This window comes from Haliotis cracherodii, unplaced genomic scaffold (assembly GCF_022045235.1).
Source record: "Haliotis cracherodii isolate W230 unplaced genomic scaffold, xgHalCrac1.p SCAF_5, whole genome shotgun sequence".
NCBI lineage: Eukaryota > Metazoa > Mollusca > Gastropoda > Lepetellida > Haliotidae > Haliotis > Haliotis cracherodii.
In genome coordinates this window covers 34,086,631-34,105,174 of record NW_027266308.1, presented here as the reverse complement: position 1 = coordinate 34,105,174, position 18,544 = coordinate 34,086,631, and the positions used below count along the sequence as shown (strand labels likewise).

Here is an 18,544-nt window from a genome sequence, read left to right as displayed (position 1 = left end):
TTATTATTGAAATAGGAAATAATTTGGAATTTGTGCTCCATCAGATATATATGCTGTGACCTTTGAACCTAGACATTGACCAATTTGATCCAACAAATCTCCTAATTCTCAACACTTCCAGGTAATGTTTTCGAATCAATGTGCTGTGTAAAAGTGATTCACATTCCAGACTTTTCTGGGAAACTGTAAGTTATACAAACTAGCTAAGGAATGACTATTGGAGTTGGACTTTCTATTGAAACACAGCATGATTGAGTCCAAAGAGATATATTCTTTATATAAGATATGCATGTGTTTCATTAGAATGTAGTTGTTTCTCTTCATTGTCTGTGTGAGCTGATGTATTTGTGACATATGATAAATGTCATTTTGTGATGAATTCAGTGTGTATGTATGGCTGCTGAGAGTGAAATAGGTGTATGTCATATCATGAGCATCTCAAAACTGGCATGCACAAAATGTAACTTAGTAAACACTATCCACTATGGCATGAATTAACTTTGGAGTTTGTGTTCATTTTTTAATATACAAAATGATTCCAGAGTTATTGGCAACATTTCAGAATGACTAATGGTATCTTGATAAAGTACAGACACTCCTGATCATAAATGTGATATTTCTTTATTGAATTGTATCAAAATATCTGATATTTAGACTTCAAAACATACATGAAATAATGCTGTGAATGGTTATTTCCTAAAATAGCCCAAAATGATATTTTCATTGAACCTCTTCTTCAGAGGTTGTTTACAGTAAAGTGACTTTGACTGATATGACCACAGGGAATATCACAGATGAAAGCATTTCCTGCAAAAATCAAAAATTGTGAAGTGTTTTTAGGTGTGTAGTGTAGTGTAGTTTGGTTTGTTGTTTTACACCATACTCAGCAATAATCCATCTACATGGAGGTGGCCAGTACATGATCAGGGTCTAGATCAGACAATACAGCACTTGACAATAACAATCCATGCCATAGTGTGACGTTAACATGTAACCTATCAAGTCACATACATATCGGTAGTTTCAGTTTTATGCAACTTCAAAGTGTCATATTTGTCCCTGTGGTGCCTGTGGCAGCCCAAAATTCAAGACTTTGCAAAGGAGATAAGTATGTGCTTCCAAAATTCAACAACTTATAACATACCTAAATTGCCATGTGACCTTTGTTCTCATATGCATATGACATGTCTACTAAGTGAACTTGGTCCATTAAACAGATACACATGCCAACTTTCAAGTTTGTATCTAGCAACCAGCCTGCCTGACACACATTTCACCCTGGTTGCATGAACTTTGACTTGGCTAGTTATTGAAACAAACAACTATTGCCCAAATTGGAGATGGAAAAAGAGAATAGAATCCATGCCATGATATAATTGACAGTTGAGCTAACACCTAACCAGATTTACTTCTGCTCAACTGTGTGGATTCTATCTGTCTTTAAGATATGATGTCTCTACTAACTGATTTTGAAATTGAAATTAAAATAGTTAAAAGGCAATCAATTCTTTTAAAACTTAACATTCAGAAACCAGTCAAAGGGAAGTGACTTTGCTTTTGTTGAAAATGACTAATTTAGACAACCACTGAAATAAACTTTATAAGGTTTTCTTAGTCAAAGGGAAGTGACTTTGCTTTTGTTGAAAATGACTAATTTAGACAACCACTGAAATAAACTTTATAAGGTTTTCTTAGTCAAAGGGAAGTGACTTTGCTTTTGTTGAAAATGACTAATTTAGACAACCACTGAAATAAACTTGACTTTTTACATGTTTCCAATTCACATTTGACCTAAAAATAATAATCAATATTAACTGAATAAAATTGCCTGGAAATGGGTCCATAGTCAATTCCAGTCATTATCATACAAGCTTGTTAAAACAAATTAAACTTTTCTGTATTGACTGGCTTACTGGTATTATCAAATTTGACTCATGTATGCATCGATTTTGTTAAATCCATCAATGTTTAATATTTGTGACCTGCCACAAGAAAAAGGAACTTATGGGTGCTAGAATATAATTGTGCTGTGGCGTCATAAAGAAAGACATTTCACTTCAACTTTCTTAAAAATGACCTGAGTGCTGACTGCAGAACAAATATTATTTTTTTCTTGGTAGTTCGTAATGTAATCAAAACATAACCTTCAAACATTTCAGTATACATTAAACGTCATATCGTCAGTATTTCAGCCATTGCACAATAATCACCACTATGTGGTAAATGTTTATATTCTTCCGGAGATTGCAAGTGTAAATATATGGCCCAAATAGCAATATTGGTCCATGTTAGCTACCTACTTCTTCACCGGGGTTTCCATGAAGCTGAGCAGGTTGTGTTGCATAGGTCACTGAAATGAAGTACACACATATATATATATCAGTTACAGCAAAAATATATACTCCTATATAAGATAGCTATGCGATAAATCACAAAGAACAATGAAGAATAAGGCATGGTATATTTCACGATAAAACATTGTTCTATCACAATGTCATTTCTGGAGATTCGAACATACGCTGGCAACTTGATGACATCATAAATTGAATGATGCTATTTTTGAGAGGGCAGTGTGCATGTTTAGAATAAAAGATACATACATTCTCATTATTCACTGTTGTGAGATTATTCAGGAAATACCAAACGTAAACCCCCTGTTCATAAAATGGACTTATATGATATGGATTATATTCAAGGAATCATCATTACTTAAATACAGATGAATTTTTTTAAAGCTTGTTAATTTTATTAACACCCTAAATGAGGCTGTACATTTGCAGTCAACTTGAGTTACTACGGTAATTCAATCAATGGGTATAGAACACTTCGTTATACCATCAGCATGATCAGGAAATAGTTGTTTAGAATTAATATCTATGCCATATAAAATGTCCCATTTACATAAACATGTATAACTGGATCTGGGATACACCCTTGGTATGGAAGTTGCTCATCTGTGCTCTATTTTCAGCTATTGTTTTTATGAACCTTGTGGTTTCGGAGCAGATGTTGAAAAACAGTAAGGTCATTAACAGTGAAAACACATCAGAAGAAATAGTGCCATAGGGTATGTACACAACGGCATAAAATGTTAGGAAAGACAGCCACTTGCATAATTATTGAGGCAAAAAAAACTAATAACAACATTTAACGATTTGAACAAAATATGATGTCATGGTAAGTTTGGCTCCTTCAGCCTGGTGGTGTTTTCCTATTATGACTACTGTTTCAAAACACATATTCCTTGTAGTATTCATTTGATTTTTTGATTTATTCATTTATTCATCAATAAATTAATTAATAATCCCAAATTCAATGAATAATACAAGCAAGATGACTGGACTGGCAATTATGTTTCAATAGCATCATGTTTAAACAGTACATTAAAATATCAGAAAGATTAAAACAAAATTTCACCTTCAGAGATGAGAACATTTTTCTTTAATTTGTATAAATTTGGCCATTCAAAGATGGCTGTGGGAATGAATCTAATTTGCTGCAGAAATTTTGTGTGAGGAGAAATAATTTTCAAAGGATAAAGTTTCTTTCAATTCAGGGTTCTATTTCATCTACCATCTGCGTAGAACATAAAACAGATTATCAATTCACCAAGCCCAAAATTATTCCATATTCTTTTCATAAAACAAATCCATGGGAGTTTAGTAGGAATATGTGGTCCATTGAAAGTGATAAACTAGTATAAATGTTCGTTAAAATTGAGGGTTGCCTGTACATGTTGCAATTTTATACCTTTTAGTATACAGTCAAGTCCTGTTAACCCGACATGGTTGGTTGCATATGAATATGTCGGATTAGCGAGTATGTCGGATAAACGAAATTAAGTATCAACGTTTGTGATCCAAAATCGGACAACTACACGATAGATAACGATACAAACACCAAATGTTCATTAATTGTTTATTGTTCAGCAAGTTTATCTCTACAGCCGTTGTTATATGAAGCTACCAGCCGACTCGTCTCGCATTAAAACATGGGCTGTGTACTCACGGGCAGATGACCACGGAGTACGCTGATCAATGTGTCGGATTAAAGAGACTGATTAATGAGTAATTTTGGTAATTCTTTGCAAATTAGGTGTGTTGGAGTCGGAGTGCGAGACTGTTGGATTAACGGGTCTAAATAGCACTGATTTAATCGGTTCCCATCATAAGTGTCGCATAAAGCCGATTGTCGGATTAACAAGTGACGGATTAACGAGACTTGACTGTACAGTGATTCTTTTCCAAATTCGCCTGAAACCATAAATTTAATGTTGATTAACTTGGCTGGTTGGTGTTTCTTTCAAAAGGGATTAAACATTAACAGAACAGTGTGACAGTTGCATGTTGAACAGTGTTGCCTAAGTGGTACTAGTCTATGACCAGGACAGCTAAACCTTGTTGATATTACATATCATATTACATACCTGAGAAAGGTACATTTTGAGTGTACTCTCCCTTGACAAAAGGACATGACGGTGAGTGACGTTCATGTTCTGACCTGAAACAGAGTAGCCACCTTGAAGGATTTGTGCATTTAGCTTTGTAGGTTTGTATTAACCAAACCTGTATTCTCACAAGATCCATTTACAAATACAACAATGGGAGTAAGTTCAAATTATCATTTTCAAAAAGTGTGACATCAAACATTAACATTGACTATCAACACAGATGACCATGATAAACGTAGTTTTCAATATTTATAGTAAAGTGTGACAATATGTTTGGCTCAACAAATTTAGATAAGTTGTTATTTCTGAAGAACTGGATAAACCATGTATACTACTATGTGAGTCTCAATATTTGCCATCATGATTGTCTGGTGAGTAAATGAAAGACAAGGCAGGACATTCTAACATCACTTCTGGGTTTGGAAAAAAACACATAATGCCCAATGCAAGATAACTTTGAAGCAGTGAGTCTCCTTGTCCTATGCTTGTAGCTATCTTAAGAAACAAAATATGAGCACTTTCAATTATAAATGCTCAAGATATGTACACAAGCTTTTGGGGATGTCTACTTTATAGTGAGCGACCTTGACCTTCAAGGTAAGGTAGTGTTATAAGTCAGAAGTCTCCATACTATACTAACAATGAAAGAAACTATATTTAATTCATGACATTCAAAACAACTGTGTCATTTGATACAATCATAGGTGCTGAGTTCGAGTTCACTTGAACTGATACTGTTACCAAACCCCTTTGATATTTCATAAATCCATCTGAAATGTCCTGAAATTCTTAAAATTTTTCATTGTTCATTATTTGACCTCAAGTGACCTTGACCTCACAGGGATGTCATCCAAAAGTTGATACCATTGAGACCCTGCCTTAGAGATCATGTGGTGGTGATGGTGTTGGTGGTTGCAATGTTGGTGCCTGCTTAGCAAGAATAGTTCACTAGTTCACTACCAGCTGGGCTTATCAATAGGAGTGAGCAATAAGCAGTGACACCTACCAGGGTTCATCTGTAGGTTCCCAGCACACCAGGCATACATTGCAGGTGAAGCACATTGCTCGGTCATCTCCTGAAGCATTAGGCTGGTGGTAAAATCCAGCCTGGGCCATGGGATCTGGCAGTGCCCACCTACCATACAAATACAAAATCATACATACAAAATATACTTATTTAATATGATTTTCTGTCAAGAGAAAGTTCCCTCTTTTCCAGGTAAAATAGTTTGACTTGTATTATATGACTTCATTATGAAGAGAAATACCTTCAGTGTGCCAAAGAAAAAATGGTGGCAGCCACATTAAATATTGGATCAGAACTCTGTGAGTACTTTTTTCCAACATCATAACTGGGATCATTCATTCAAAGTTTCATTTTCATAGGGCTTGTAGTTTTCAGAGTAGTCAAAAGTGTGTGAACACAAGTAAAACAGGGGTATTGGAACATGCTGAAAGTCAAGGGTGGCTTCTGCCAAAAAAAAATCAAAATATGCCACAGAATGTGTTATATGGAAGAATGTATCCAAAGAACAAAGGATACAATAGTCTGACGTTTCTTCCACTTCCAGTTACAATTAACATTCCAGTTACAATTAACATAACATTAACATATCAAGTGACATTAACATAGAGACAGAGACACAATGGGTTCAGAAATGTTGAAACAGTAAAAGTAAAACATTCGCAAGCAAACTACAAATGGAGTTGGTATAAATCCATCACCACATCTCAAAGCTATCATCTGGAAATCAGCTATATTAAAGTCATTATTCTAAAAAGCAAGAATATGTTGAAAGCAAAGCATTACATAATTCAGCGTGATCCTAACGCTTACTTACTTGTAGTTCATATGTGGCCACTTTGTGAATGTTTCCCTACGAGCAGCTTCACTATACATGAGAGCTCTCTCCACATGTCCATTTCCAATATCAGGCAGTGTGCTGGGAAGCAGATAACACAGGCGGTCACTGATGGCTGATGCAATGGACAGCTCTGGGCTATGCACATTGCTACGTTTTAGCTCATTTACAAGGCCAGAACACACAGACTTCAGTACCATGTGAGGCAGTTTGATACACACTGAAGCCCACTGAAAACAAAAAAAACATCATCAAGTATATAGGAAAATATATTCTGTATCCACATATTCACACAATCCAAATATTCACACAATCCAAATATTCACACATTTATTCTAATAGATGCTGTGGTAGCCACACATTGAAGATATCAGGGAGATGAATAGTAGAGTAGATCCCAATATGGCAGTCACAACTAATAGACTGGTATATTTAAATTATGCCATGAAACTGTGACTAGCACCACGTTTGTAAATTTTAGTTTCATCATTGGCAGAGTGGCAGCAAAATCATGCATGCCAAGATTCTATTTCAACAGCCAGTGGTACAAAAGGAAACGATACTCAACAAATAACAATGGACAAGGAAGACAAACACATCATGATATATGCAAAGTTAGGCTTCTAGTTCATGGGAGACAAACTTCAACCACAAATCAATGGCTAACTGGCAAAGAATAGCAAAAAGACACTTGCTCAGCACATACATTTAAAGTTTGCTGAAAGTTTTACAGTGGGGTACTGTGGGGTTAGGGGGCTTCTGTGGTCCCTGAGATTTTCTGCTATAGTATTTGAACATAGGGAGCCCATAAATATTAAACTTTTACCATTAGATTTGTGACCCTTGCATTGTATGCTTATTTCAAACAGTATTAGTGAAGTCTTTACCAATCAAGAATTGTGAGGCTGTCAAATGGCTGTATAATGTAATCTGTTTGATGTGACAGTATGATGTCAATGTAATATTCTCTAAACTTCAAGCATTTCTCTTCTTTTAAGTGAGCAAAATTGCCAACCATTCATGCACCGCTTTGACCTACTTGAATTTGTTTCTCTATTTTCTCCAATACCGAAAGTTGTTGAATCATGAAACCTTGATGAAGTATCCTACCAACAACTTCTAATGTTGCTTGGACCATTTCTGTTTGAAGTTTAATTTTTTTTTTTCCAAAGCAATCATATGTGAAAACCTAGTTTTTACCATTGCTCCCAAAAGTATGCTGGTAATTAAATAAATATGGTGCAGGCTAGAATGTGGTAGAGATACGCTTTTCCAATTTTGCAAGATGTCAGGGTAATGGCCATTACAGCTCTCAATTAATCCAGCAGGCAGAGCTAAGAAGTGGGAAAACAAATCAGCAGGCTAAAGGTTAATGGGTTTTCGATTATGGCTGTCACGGTGCCATGTTTAAAATCAGATCAGAATTCTATGAGCATTATTTAGAGACACAATTGCAGAGATAATTCATACAAAGCTCCAGGTTCTTAGGACTTGTTTCAGAGTAGATGTTGAAAATGCAGCAACACATAAAATCATGGGTGCATGAAGGTCACAGCTGGAATTATTGATGCAAAGAGACCTTGTAGGATGGAAAGACAACTGACTGACAACCAAACAAACCAACTGATACAGTATAACGGACAACTTGCGACGACATCATTTCAGTTATCAGGAGATGACATATCCCCCTGCTCTGGTGCAATTTGGAAATGGAGTTTGGCTACTAATACCACACTTTTGGTTCAATGCCATCGGATACCTTCAGTTTAGAGCAGATAAAAAAAATACTGATGTATATTTTTCAACATCCTAAATCATAAAAAGGCACCAGTTCACCACTAGACTGATCTTATTGGGAGTTCTACTCCAGAAATGAGCACATCCCTCATTTTCAGAAAACTTCAACTTGTCAAGTGTTGTCGGCATGAAAATTTAAAAAAACAAAAACATTTATAAAAACTTCCAAATCATCAAAATCAAAAGTTCACCACTAGACTGATCTGAACACAAAGTTTTACCAAGGAACATTCAACGGTTCTGGATATCTGCTTGTTAAACGAGCACAAGCCTCATTTTCAGTACAAGTACAACTTGTCTTCATGAATTATAACACAAATCCGAAATCCGTTTTTTTTTCGAACCAGGGTGATAAAAATCAATATTTAGAACACATTGTGGTGTTATCATTGGTGGGAACAAGCATGTGGAGTTGTAGCTTCATTGGTCAGTTGGTTTCTCAGGAGAAGATATTTACATTGCAAAGAAACACATTTTAAAAGAATTTTGTAGCATTTTCAAAGTGTGGAGGGTCAAATGAAGGTCAAAATTTGAACCATGGCAAAAAACTAAACACACACACACACACCTAATTTCATAACATTTTGAACAATACTGACTAAGTATTGGCCATAAATGGCTTTTTAAATTCGATTTGAGCCTTTTGAACAATTCAGGTGCCATCGTTGGTGGGAACAAACAGGCATGTGAAGTTTCACCTTTACTGGTGTTGTTGTTTCTGAGGAGAATGCTTAAGTATTTTCCAAAATTGGCTGCTGACAGACGTATTTGATTTGCAATAAAGGTGCCTCAACACATATTTGATTTGCAATCAAGATGCTCCGAGTGAGTGAGTGAGTGAGTGAGTGAGTTGGGTTAAACGCCGCTTTTAACAGTATTACAGTTATATCACGGCGTGTCAGCATAATAATGCGGGAGGAAAGCCCGAAGTGATGCAGGTCTCAGGCGTTTACCACTTCGGTGAAACCCACGAGCACGGGTATGGCGCTGACAAACCTAGAAACATAATCAGGGCAAACCGGGATTCGAACCAACAATCATAGGTTTCTGGCATGCCCAAGGGGCGCAACTCTGCACAGCGAATCGCGGCTCCTTAGACGACTGGGCCACCCGTGCCCCCGAAGATGCTCTGAACAAACATGGAACTACATATTGTGACCATCTCAACCCTCAAGTTTCAGTCCTCTGGCCTTTTATGTTTTAGAAAAGATGATGTTTGAATTATTTCTTTTTAAATATAAAATGGCAACAAGGCAGCCATATTGAAATTCCACTTTTGATGCCTTTCACAAACTTGAATCCCTTTATCATGTTTATAGTAACAAATATCAACACAAAAATTTCAGCTGAATCAATGAAGCCATTCTGGAGACCAACGACTTGCAATGACATAAGCTTTCATGGCTTTTATGGACAGGTGAACTAAAAAATGGAATATGCTACTCATTGGTAATAGGTCACTGTAACCTGTCACGTGTCATACATGTGTATTCAAATAATATAACAAGCAAAATCTTTTGTGAAAATGGCAAACATACTTTATGAATGACCTTCACTGTGACCTTGATCTTTTTTTGTGGACAACACACCTTTTACATTTCTCAACCCTACCCTTAGACAGACCAAGATTCATTGACCTACAGCAAATCCTTCTTGAGGTACGAACACTTTCTTCATGATATGGCCTTGAGGTGCCAAAAACAATTTCAAATGCTATAACGAAGATATGACACATGCATTACACAATATCCCCAAGATGTCCAAGCACTGCATTGTTTCTTGAACAAAGTGTGGTCGTGGTGGTGACCTTTAAGCATCCCCATTTACATTATATATGTTTTAATCATGTTTATCCCTGTTTACATTGGACTGCTTAACTATACCAACCTTTGATGTTTTGTGGTTTCCTTTGGTGGCCTCGTGGGCAGATTCTACACCTCTCTCTAACTCTTTTAGGACTTCCTCCACACTGTCCACTCCTGGCAGGTCAGCATTCATCAGTGCTTTTAACAGCTGTCCTGCCTGAAAAAAATATATAAAATATTGAATTTGTGGGTTTGAGTTAAATATATATTGCATAAAAGCATAAATGCCTCCAGTTAACATGAGGAACCGAACAATGTTGCCACTCTGATGACATCACTTCCAAATGACATCAATTCTGGTTTGCTCCACGCGGCACAACTTTTTTGTCAAATTCAAGTTATAACTGTTTTGGGAACCCCAGTCTTCTGGGTCATTAAGGCACAACCATAGCAGTTGAATCTCATCTCCCTCAACTTCAGCAGTACCCTAGGTGGTAGTGCTGACGGTGGAAAGGTACAGGCATGAAGATTATTAAAAAAATAATGAGACCTCTGCTTCGGTATACAGCTGGTCTTGCCCAATATCTATCAGGAAACTACAAGATATAATCACAAACTTCCAGTGTTCATGTCTCCAATCTCAGAACCATTGGGCCGGGAATCACACCATGCTTGCCATTCTGCTGGGAATGGACTGACTGGTGTCGCCTTGACAGGACATCAGCAACAACATTTGTATCGCCTGGGATGTGGCAAGCCATGGCCTCCTGTGGCACACTGTCTAGCAACCTGCAGACCTGGTATGGTCTGCCAAACATGTGACTGGAGTGTGTTAACCTCATGTTGTTGATGTACATGATGTAGTGTGCTCTGACGTCAACAGTTCTAGCAGACACTGCCAGCCTTGAACAGACCTTTCCTGACTGAGAATCGTTACTCAAGCCAATGCCCATGTTACTAACGGCCCTCTGGCCAGAGATCATGTTGCAGTCAGTGCTCTCAGGCCTCAACCAGCCCTGATGTTTGTCCTCAAGCTGGGACCTCATGTATCACTGGTGCTCATGCTTCAGTCTGCGCCACTCTTCATAGAAGACAGGGCAGGTGACACAAAAGTGCTAGCTGTCCTGGAGGGTGAAGACATCGGGGCCAGACAGGAAACAGCATCAAACAGCTACATAATCTTCATGGCTGTTACTGCCCAAGTAATCATAGCCACAGCAGAAGAAATGGTGATCATGGGGTAGTTTGTTTGTTTGTTTGCTGTTTAACGCTACACTCAATATTCCATCCATATGACGGGGGTATGTAAATAATCAAGTCTGGATCAGACAATCCAGTGATTGACATCATGAGCATCAATCTACGCAATTGCGATACGATGACATCCACAACCAAGTCAGCAATATTCCATCTATATGACGGCGGTCAGTAAATAATCAAGTCTGGATCAGACAATCCAGTGATTGACATCATGAGCATTGATGTACGCAATTGCGATACCATGACATGCACAACAAAGTCAGCGTTTGTTCCCTCTTACAACAAGCAAAGTGGCCTTTCACGACAAGCATGGGTTGCTGAAGACCTATTCTATCCCAGATCTTCACGGGTCTCATGGGATAGTAACAACAGTTACTTTACTCCTGCACGTCTTTCTGCAAGCCTGTTGAGATTCACTTTTCCTGATACATCAAAGACAGGTTTCAACATGCTCTGGGGATAAAGCATTACATTCTGCACATCAGGCACTGATAGTTAAGAATATTTCTTCCATGATGAAACACATGATACATTTTAGCATGTATAGACATCCCACAGTGAATAAAAATCAGTCATAATTGACAATGGTGATGACAGTTTTTTAGTTATGCTCCGGAAACGAACAGCACCCTTATAGAACCTAAGTACAACTTGTTGCCATGGAAACGTAAAAAATAAAAATTTATAAAACTCCTACATAGCAAAAGGCACCAGTTAAGTATTTGTCTGGTAAACATGCAAAGTTTTGTAAGAAATTATTTAACGTTTTTTGAGTTACGCTCCGGAAACGAACACCACCCTTATAGAACCTAAGTCCAACTTGTTGCCATGGAAACGTAAAAAATAAAAATTTATAAAATTCCTAAATAGCAAAAGGGACCAGTTCAGCATGAGTCTGATAGACATGCAAAGTTTCGTAGAGAAATATTTAACGGTTTCTGAGTTATGCTCCGGAAACGATTTCGGGACGCACACGCGCACACACACACACACGCACACGCACACACACACACACACACACAAACACAAACGCACACACGGACGGCACCCATTTCTATATCCCCGCCCCAACGAAGTTGGCGGGGGATAATAAGTAAACATATGTTTCCTGAAACCAGAAGTTATTTGATAAGATCAGACATATAAATGTCTGAATGCTAAGTGAGCTAAAGTCATGAAGAATTTCAGTTCAGTGCTCTTGTTTTCTGGATAGCCAAATGATAGACCATCTGAATGGACCACCAACTGTGTTAAACTGGATAATCCAATACACAGAAGTACTGCTTGGAGTCCCAAGTCCTAAATCTCCAAGACGGAGCCTCAAGCCCCAAATTACGAAGGGTGGCTGAAAAGTTCTGAGACATATTACGAAGGATGTATAGCAGGGGTCCGGAAAATTTAAAATCCCAATCAGACATTTGCATTTAGGCCACGCCCCCTGCAAATAGCGTATTTTAGTACAACTTTTTACACACACATTACAAGTTGTTACGTATCCATAATATGATGAATTATGAATTGTTTCAATTTAAATTGTTTAATTCACTGGACAATTAATAACAAATAATATCATTTTAGATATATATGGAACATACGTTTGTTTCTGTTATAATAACGATCTGTTAACGTAGTGAACGGTCTAATTAATATTCATAAGTCTGCTCAGGTATACGCGTTGTAAAATTTGGATCAAGACTATTATCCCATATTTGGTTATGACGTGACCTCAGGGGAAAAGTGTTTTATAGAACTAAAGATTATTTAAAAACAAGACAGAAAATATAATCATAAATACTAAAATATCGTTGATAGCAGTAGTTCTGTGAATACTTTTTTCATCTGTTCTTCATTATTGACCATAAAAAAAATTGACATCGATCATCACAGAAAGCAAAATGGCGGTCAATCCATATTCAATATATGACTAGCTACTGAAATCAATAAAATCTGCAAATCCTCATTGTATGTCAACCAAGTGAAAGTCGTTAGCCACAACTTTCAAAATGATCATTCAGACTTTGAGGGTTTGGCAGATCTGCTCGACTGATTTGCATCGGTCGACTGGCTGTCGTCACGCTTTCGCTTCTTGTCTGAGGTTACGTATCGTAGCATTGTGAGGATAATGAGGTACATCGATGATGCAAGGTATTCATGTACAGTTGTAAACACATTTTACTCAAATTAACAAGATGTTCTCAGTAATTAATCCTCGATTAATCAGTGTCAACTCAGTTTATTGCCTATTACAGTGATTGACCGATTGGACTATCATGTAGGTACAATGTATTTACAGCAATCAAAACAAACAAAGCTTGTCAGTGTAGGTAATCTTCATTGTGTTACAACTGCAGACAGAAACTGCTCAGTCCTAACTGTTGATCACGTCCGGTCAAAATTTAAGATATCCGGACAATACTTTTTAAAATGTCCGGAGAGAAAAATTTAAATGTTCGGTAAGCAATATTTTAACCCGGACATTTGAGATTCCCAATCGGACATGTCCGGCGCATATGACGGTTTCCGGACCCCTGATGTATAGTATACCCTTAACCGATTGCATGTATTAAGTACAATACTTCCCATACTTACAGGCAAAATTTGAACCAAATACACAACCAGGCAGCATATTTCTGCAGGCATTAAAGTGACTAGTATCCACTGTTGACTAAAAATGGACAAAATTGGCTACCCCGCTTTCATCTAAAAGGGCTCACTCCAATAGCCATCCATGCAGACATTGTGTCATCTTTCAGGGATGATGCTCCTTCCTTTGCCACCACTACGAGAAAAGCAGCAGCGTTAAAGAAGGAAAAAGAGAGCCTCTAAGATGATCCAAGATCAAAAAGACCTCCATAAGCCATCACAAAGGAAACTGTGGAAACATGATGTAAATAATACTAAATATGGATGATCGACAACACAGAGGATCAGAAACACTTGAGACTCATCAGCTCTCGTGAGAAATTACTTTGTTTTGAAGGAGACCAAGCTGATTTTGAGCCATTTGTAAACATGGAATAGTCTTGAGTTCACCACTATCAGCCAGTGACTAAACAACAGCCAAAGCAGTGGAAACCCCCATCTCTTCTGAAGACGATGGCAGTCTATTTCATAAGCTGGCAAAGTGATGGCTATTGTTCCCTGGGATTCCAAAAGAATCCTACTGCCAGTACTGGTGGACTAACTCTCGAAAGGTCAGAACATTAATGGCCAATATCATGCCAAACTGCCTAGGCATCTGCATGAGCATATCAAGGCTAAACATCATGGAAACTCACTAAAGGTGTGTTGTTCCACTAGGACAATGCATCTGTGCACAAGTCTGATGTAGCCATGGTTGCAATAAGAGTTGTGGCAATACTTTGTTCAAGATATGATACAATACAATAAGAAGGCCTATTGAAATACCCAATTCTCGACAATTTTGCGTGAATGTTTACAATTAATAGGACATAAACACTATTAAAAATGCTTGAAACTTCCTGAATATCATTTTACATCAGTTAAATTTAATAAGACAGCACAAAAATTATCAGCCAATGAAATCACATTGAACTGGTGTGTCACAACTTAACCAGACCAGTGCTTATTAAATGTGGCTCATATCAAGGTTATAAAACTTGTTCAAAACAATTGCTGACTGGTTAAAATAGTGGGAGTAGCCAAACAAAATCAGTAAAATCGAAATATTTTTTACATTTGTATACTTTTCCTGCATTACTCCTTAATGCATTTACTGCTGATGTTTAACAGAAAGACAAAGCTGTGAGAGGTCCAGCTGAAGAAGTTCTTCCAACTAGTTGTGTGGCTAATCCCATCACACATCGCCCACGGAAGTGATTGAACATCACATTACTGCTTGATCGTAACATCTGAAGACAGCGTGCTAAGGCATCGACATAACGAACATGAGAAGAATAAAATCGTAGCTGAATCTAGTAGATAAGGCCAGAGCTACAGATAACATTTTGAGCAATTGAGTTTTTACTCTAGGGTTTCTATTTTAATGGGTTTATTTCATTTTTCATTGGGTAACCAATTTTTTTTCACTCATCTATTCATCAATCTATTGTGGTTTTCCCAAAATTAGTGAACATTTTAAGATTTTAAAGAAATGAAATAATGTTTTAAATGTATATAACTGTTCTAAATAAACATGCTTGACCCGGAAAGTAAATAAGCTTGGAAATTAGCTCCTTTGTATGCATGCTGAAAAAGATTCATTGGAAATTTACGCGAGGTGTTTATATAATTTGAGTTTTGCATTCAATGAATGCGTTTCTGTACGCAAGTTAATTGAAAGAAATTGGGTTTTGAAAATGTTCTGGGGGTATTTTACCGAAATAGGCAGCTTATCTGTATCTCTGGATAAGGCTGCATATATAATTTTTGGTCTGAATGATTGTACCGTATGAAGTAAGGTGATTGTTTCCATCCCCTGGGTGTTGCATAAGTGTTCCCATTCTTATATCAAGGTGACAATGATTGGTGTTGCATGTATTGATGTTTAGCGACAGGCATCTGATCATGTGGTTGTAGCATTACCTAAAAGTAATCATGCCAACCAATCTGTAAAAGTGCACTGCACTGCACTGCTAGCATTAGGTCAGTTGACCCAATTCCGAAATAGCCGGGTTAGGAGTAACGATGGCCAAGCGGTCAACCATCAGTCAGGGACTTGGTTACAGCTTACATGAGTGTCCATCACAAGGGAAGACTGTCGTACCTAGGCACAAAAGAACCTTCAGACAAGTCCGAGTGGAATCCATATGATCTGCACACCGGAGAAGGGCTCCTGGATAGAAAAGACTTGGAGCTACGCCTGGAGCATCATCCCAGAAATGAGATACCTATGTTGGTAAATATGACATCCCTAACTGCAATGCATGACTGTGGCTTTAAACACATTAAACTTCCTCCATTTAAATAATAGATAAATAAAATATAAATACAAAAAAATCATCAAAAGACACCAGTTTATCACCTGAATGATCTGTATAGCAAATTTTAAGAAGAAATATTCAATGATACGGAAAACAGACAGACAGACTGCTGATCTCTGTATCTCCCCGGTTTGAAAACATGGGGGGGAAATTAGAACTGTCTGGCAAGCATAATGCAAATGATGAGGAGATTACTTCTGCTGTGGAGGACTTTTTACACCACAAGGAGGAAGTCTTCTACACAAGTTTGATCCAGGCATCATTGGCAGAGGTGCGTTAGATTAGTGCACAAGTAGCTGATGATCAACCATACTTCCACTTTGTCAAAGTCTTTACAAAAGCCTTCATCTTTCACAGACAAGCCATAGATATTTTACATGGTTGAACTTCAGACACATGTATGCAATTACCATGTTTCATGTCAATATAGTAACAGGGCCATGGAAACCATGGTACCATTTATAAATACCCGGGGGTATATATTCTCTGTATAAATACTGAGGCCAAACATATTAACCAATGTGCAACAAGTATCTACATTTCAACTATGTTTCCAAATCTGCAAGAATGAATGTACTGTTATTCAACATAAGAACGTCAGGTAGATTTTCTTTCTCGTGACCTTGACCCTTTCATCACCTCATGAGAAAGGGATATGTGAAAGATGTGTACATATCAATACCATTGCATGGTTAACAACGGTGGGGATAGTTAATGTAAATGATGATAAAACCTCAAAGCGGTGGCATTTCACGATGTTGCTTAATATTGGTCAAAAAGCATAAGATCTTAGTGTACAACAACAAAACCATAAGTTAATATTGCAACAATCATTCATGGAATATGAGGTCTTTATTTGTTGAAATATAGAGGCATTCTCTACTGGTAATGCCAACTTGAACGTACCTCAACTAGCGGTAATTCACACTTGACAATATCTTCAGAGTGCTTGACAGGAATCTGTAGAGCAGTGTCAAGGAGCAGCACCCCCCTGAGATCCTTCCTGACCCCCAGGGCCTGGACATCCCAAAATACAGTTTTCTCTTTTTCTGATAAGTACACACACTGCAGATTTCCATGTTTCTGTCCAACTGCAATAAAGCATACCAAACATACAAAATGTGAAGAGCTATTTACTTTGAAATTGATATGTACCTGAATTACAATGATTACTGTATGAGATGCATTGCTACAAAGAGAGATGCTACAAACTGATAAAGTATACCAACACTGTCCATGTGACAGTAAAGTGGAAGAAAATACCCTTTACCATCAGTTTCAAGAAGAAACAAAGTTAAAAACTTTTCTTGAATCAAACGGTCATTCCGAGATAATGCCAGGCTCACCAGATGCAATTGAAACAGCGTCTTGATGTCAGCCCATCATTATCATGATTATGTAACTCAAAAGTATACTTCATCACCTAATAAAGTACTGCCAGCACCTTTGATATTTTAGCAAAGCATCTTGCAATCTAAAATATATCCCATTGATTGTCTGATAGCATGTTCAGCGATAGAAAGTAACATTTTTAGTTCACTTGTCCTCATAATGATAACAAAACTCTTAAAAATGGCAAATTTCTACTAGTCCTTACTATATCTTAACTATTGGACAATTTGGCAAGGACTATAGGACCAATTTCTACCGCTGATGTTTAAGGACAACCATATTCCTGACAAACCATGGAGAAGGCACACACGTCATGAAATACATATTTTAGACAAATAAGCGTCTTGTTTTTACTTTTCCAGACAGTAATAAGAATTGTTAACACATCGTGGCATGGTAGTGGCATTCAAGTAATACATATAATTCAATTTAGGTTTAGGTGTTACACTTGGAGACATCTGCCAAAAACAAGGGAGTAAACTGACTGTAAAAGTCCAGTTTCCACTTTTGCCGAACTAGCCTGGAATTTCTGGGCTCCACTGTACTGCACCATTGGCACCTGTGAGCTATGTTCCTTCTACTGACCAATCAGATTCCACTTCTCATATCATTTGCATTTGCTTCAAACAAAATGGCGGCACCGAGTCAAGATGATCTGATCAATAATGAAAATCTATTTTGCAACATAAAGGGTCTTATTTCGAGAAGTGCATCCAATCACATGAGCACCTTGAACAAAAACATGAAAAGATTTGGAAAATATTCCTTGACGCCAAGTTGGCGGTACACATGCTTTGCAAATCCTGCAATCGACCGAATTCTGTATGCCAGTTTACAAACCAGACGTCGATTTCATTATGCAATTTGGACTGGACTATGTATAGACCCGTCCAGCGAAAATATAACTCCATAATTCCAGCCTAGTCAGTAAACTCCCTTGCCTCGGGAAGATGACATTTTGTATTTTTAGAGGTAAAGTTATTAAATGTAATTATTAAGTAAACACCTAATATGTCGCCTAATTAATCTGTTTAC

The 18,544-nt window shown here is 37.4% G+C and overlaps 1 protein-coding gene across 3 annotated transcripts in view; it reads right to left on the bottom strand.

Moving 5' to 3' along the window:
• The window catches only part of LOC139442388 (dual E2 ubiquitin-conjugating enzyme/E3 ubiquitin-protein ligase BIRC6-like), a 77,952-nt gene that overhangs the window by 54,258 nt on the left and 5,150 nt on the right, over window positions 1-18,544 (bottom strand). For all 3 annotated transcript variants that reach the window (XM_071223191.1, XM_071223192.1, XM_071223193.1), the window contains exons 2-7: window positions 17,024-17,208; window positions 9,997-10,131; window positions 6,292-6,542; window positions 5,457-5,585; window positions 4,427-4,500; window positions 2,301-2,350 (exon numbers count right to left, since the gene is read on the bottom strand). In XM_071223191.1, coding sequence (XP_071079292.1) covers window positions 2,301-2,350; window positions 4,427-4,500; window positions 5,457-5,585; window positions 6,292-6,542; window positions 9,997-10,131; window positions 17,024-17,208 — 824 coding nt within the window. The remainder of the gene's footprint in view (window positions 1-2,300; window positions 2,351-4,426; window positions 4,501-5,456; window positions 5,586-6,291; window positions 6,543-9,996; window positions 10,132-17,023; window positions 17,209-18,544) is intronic.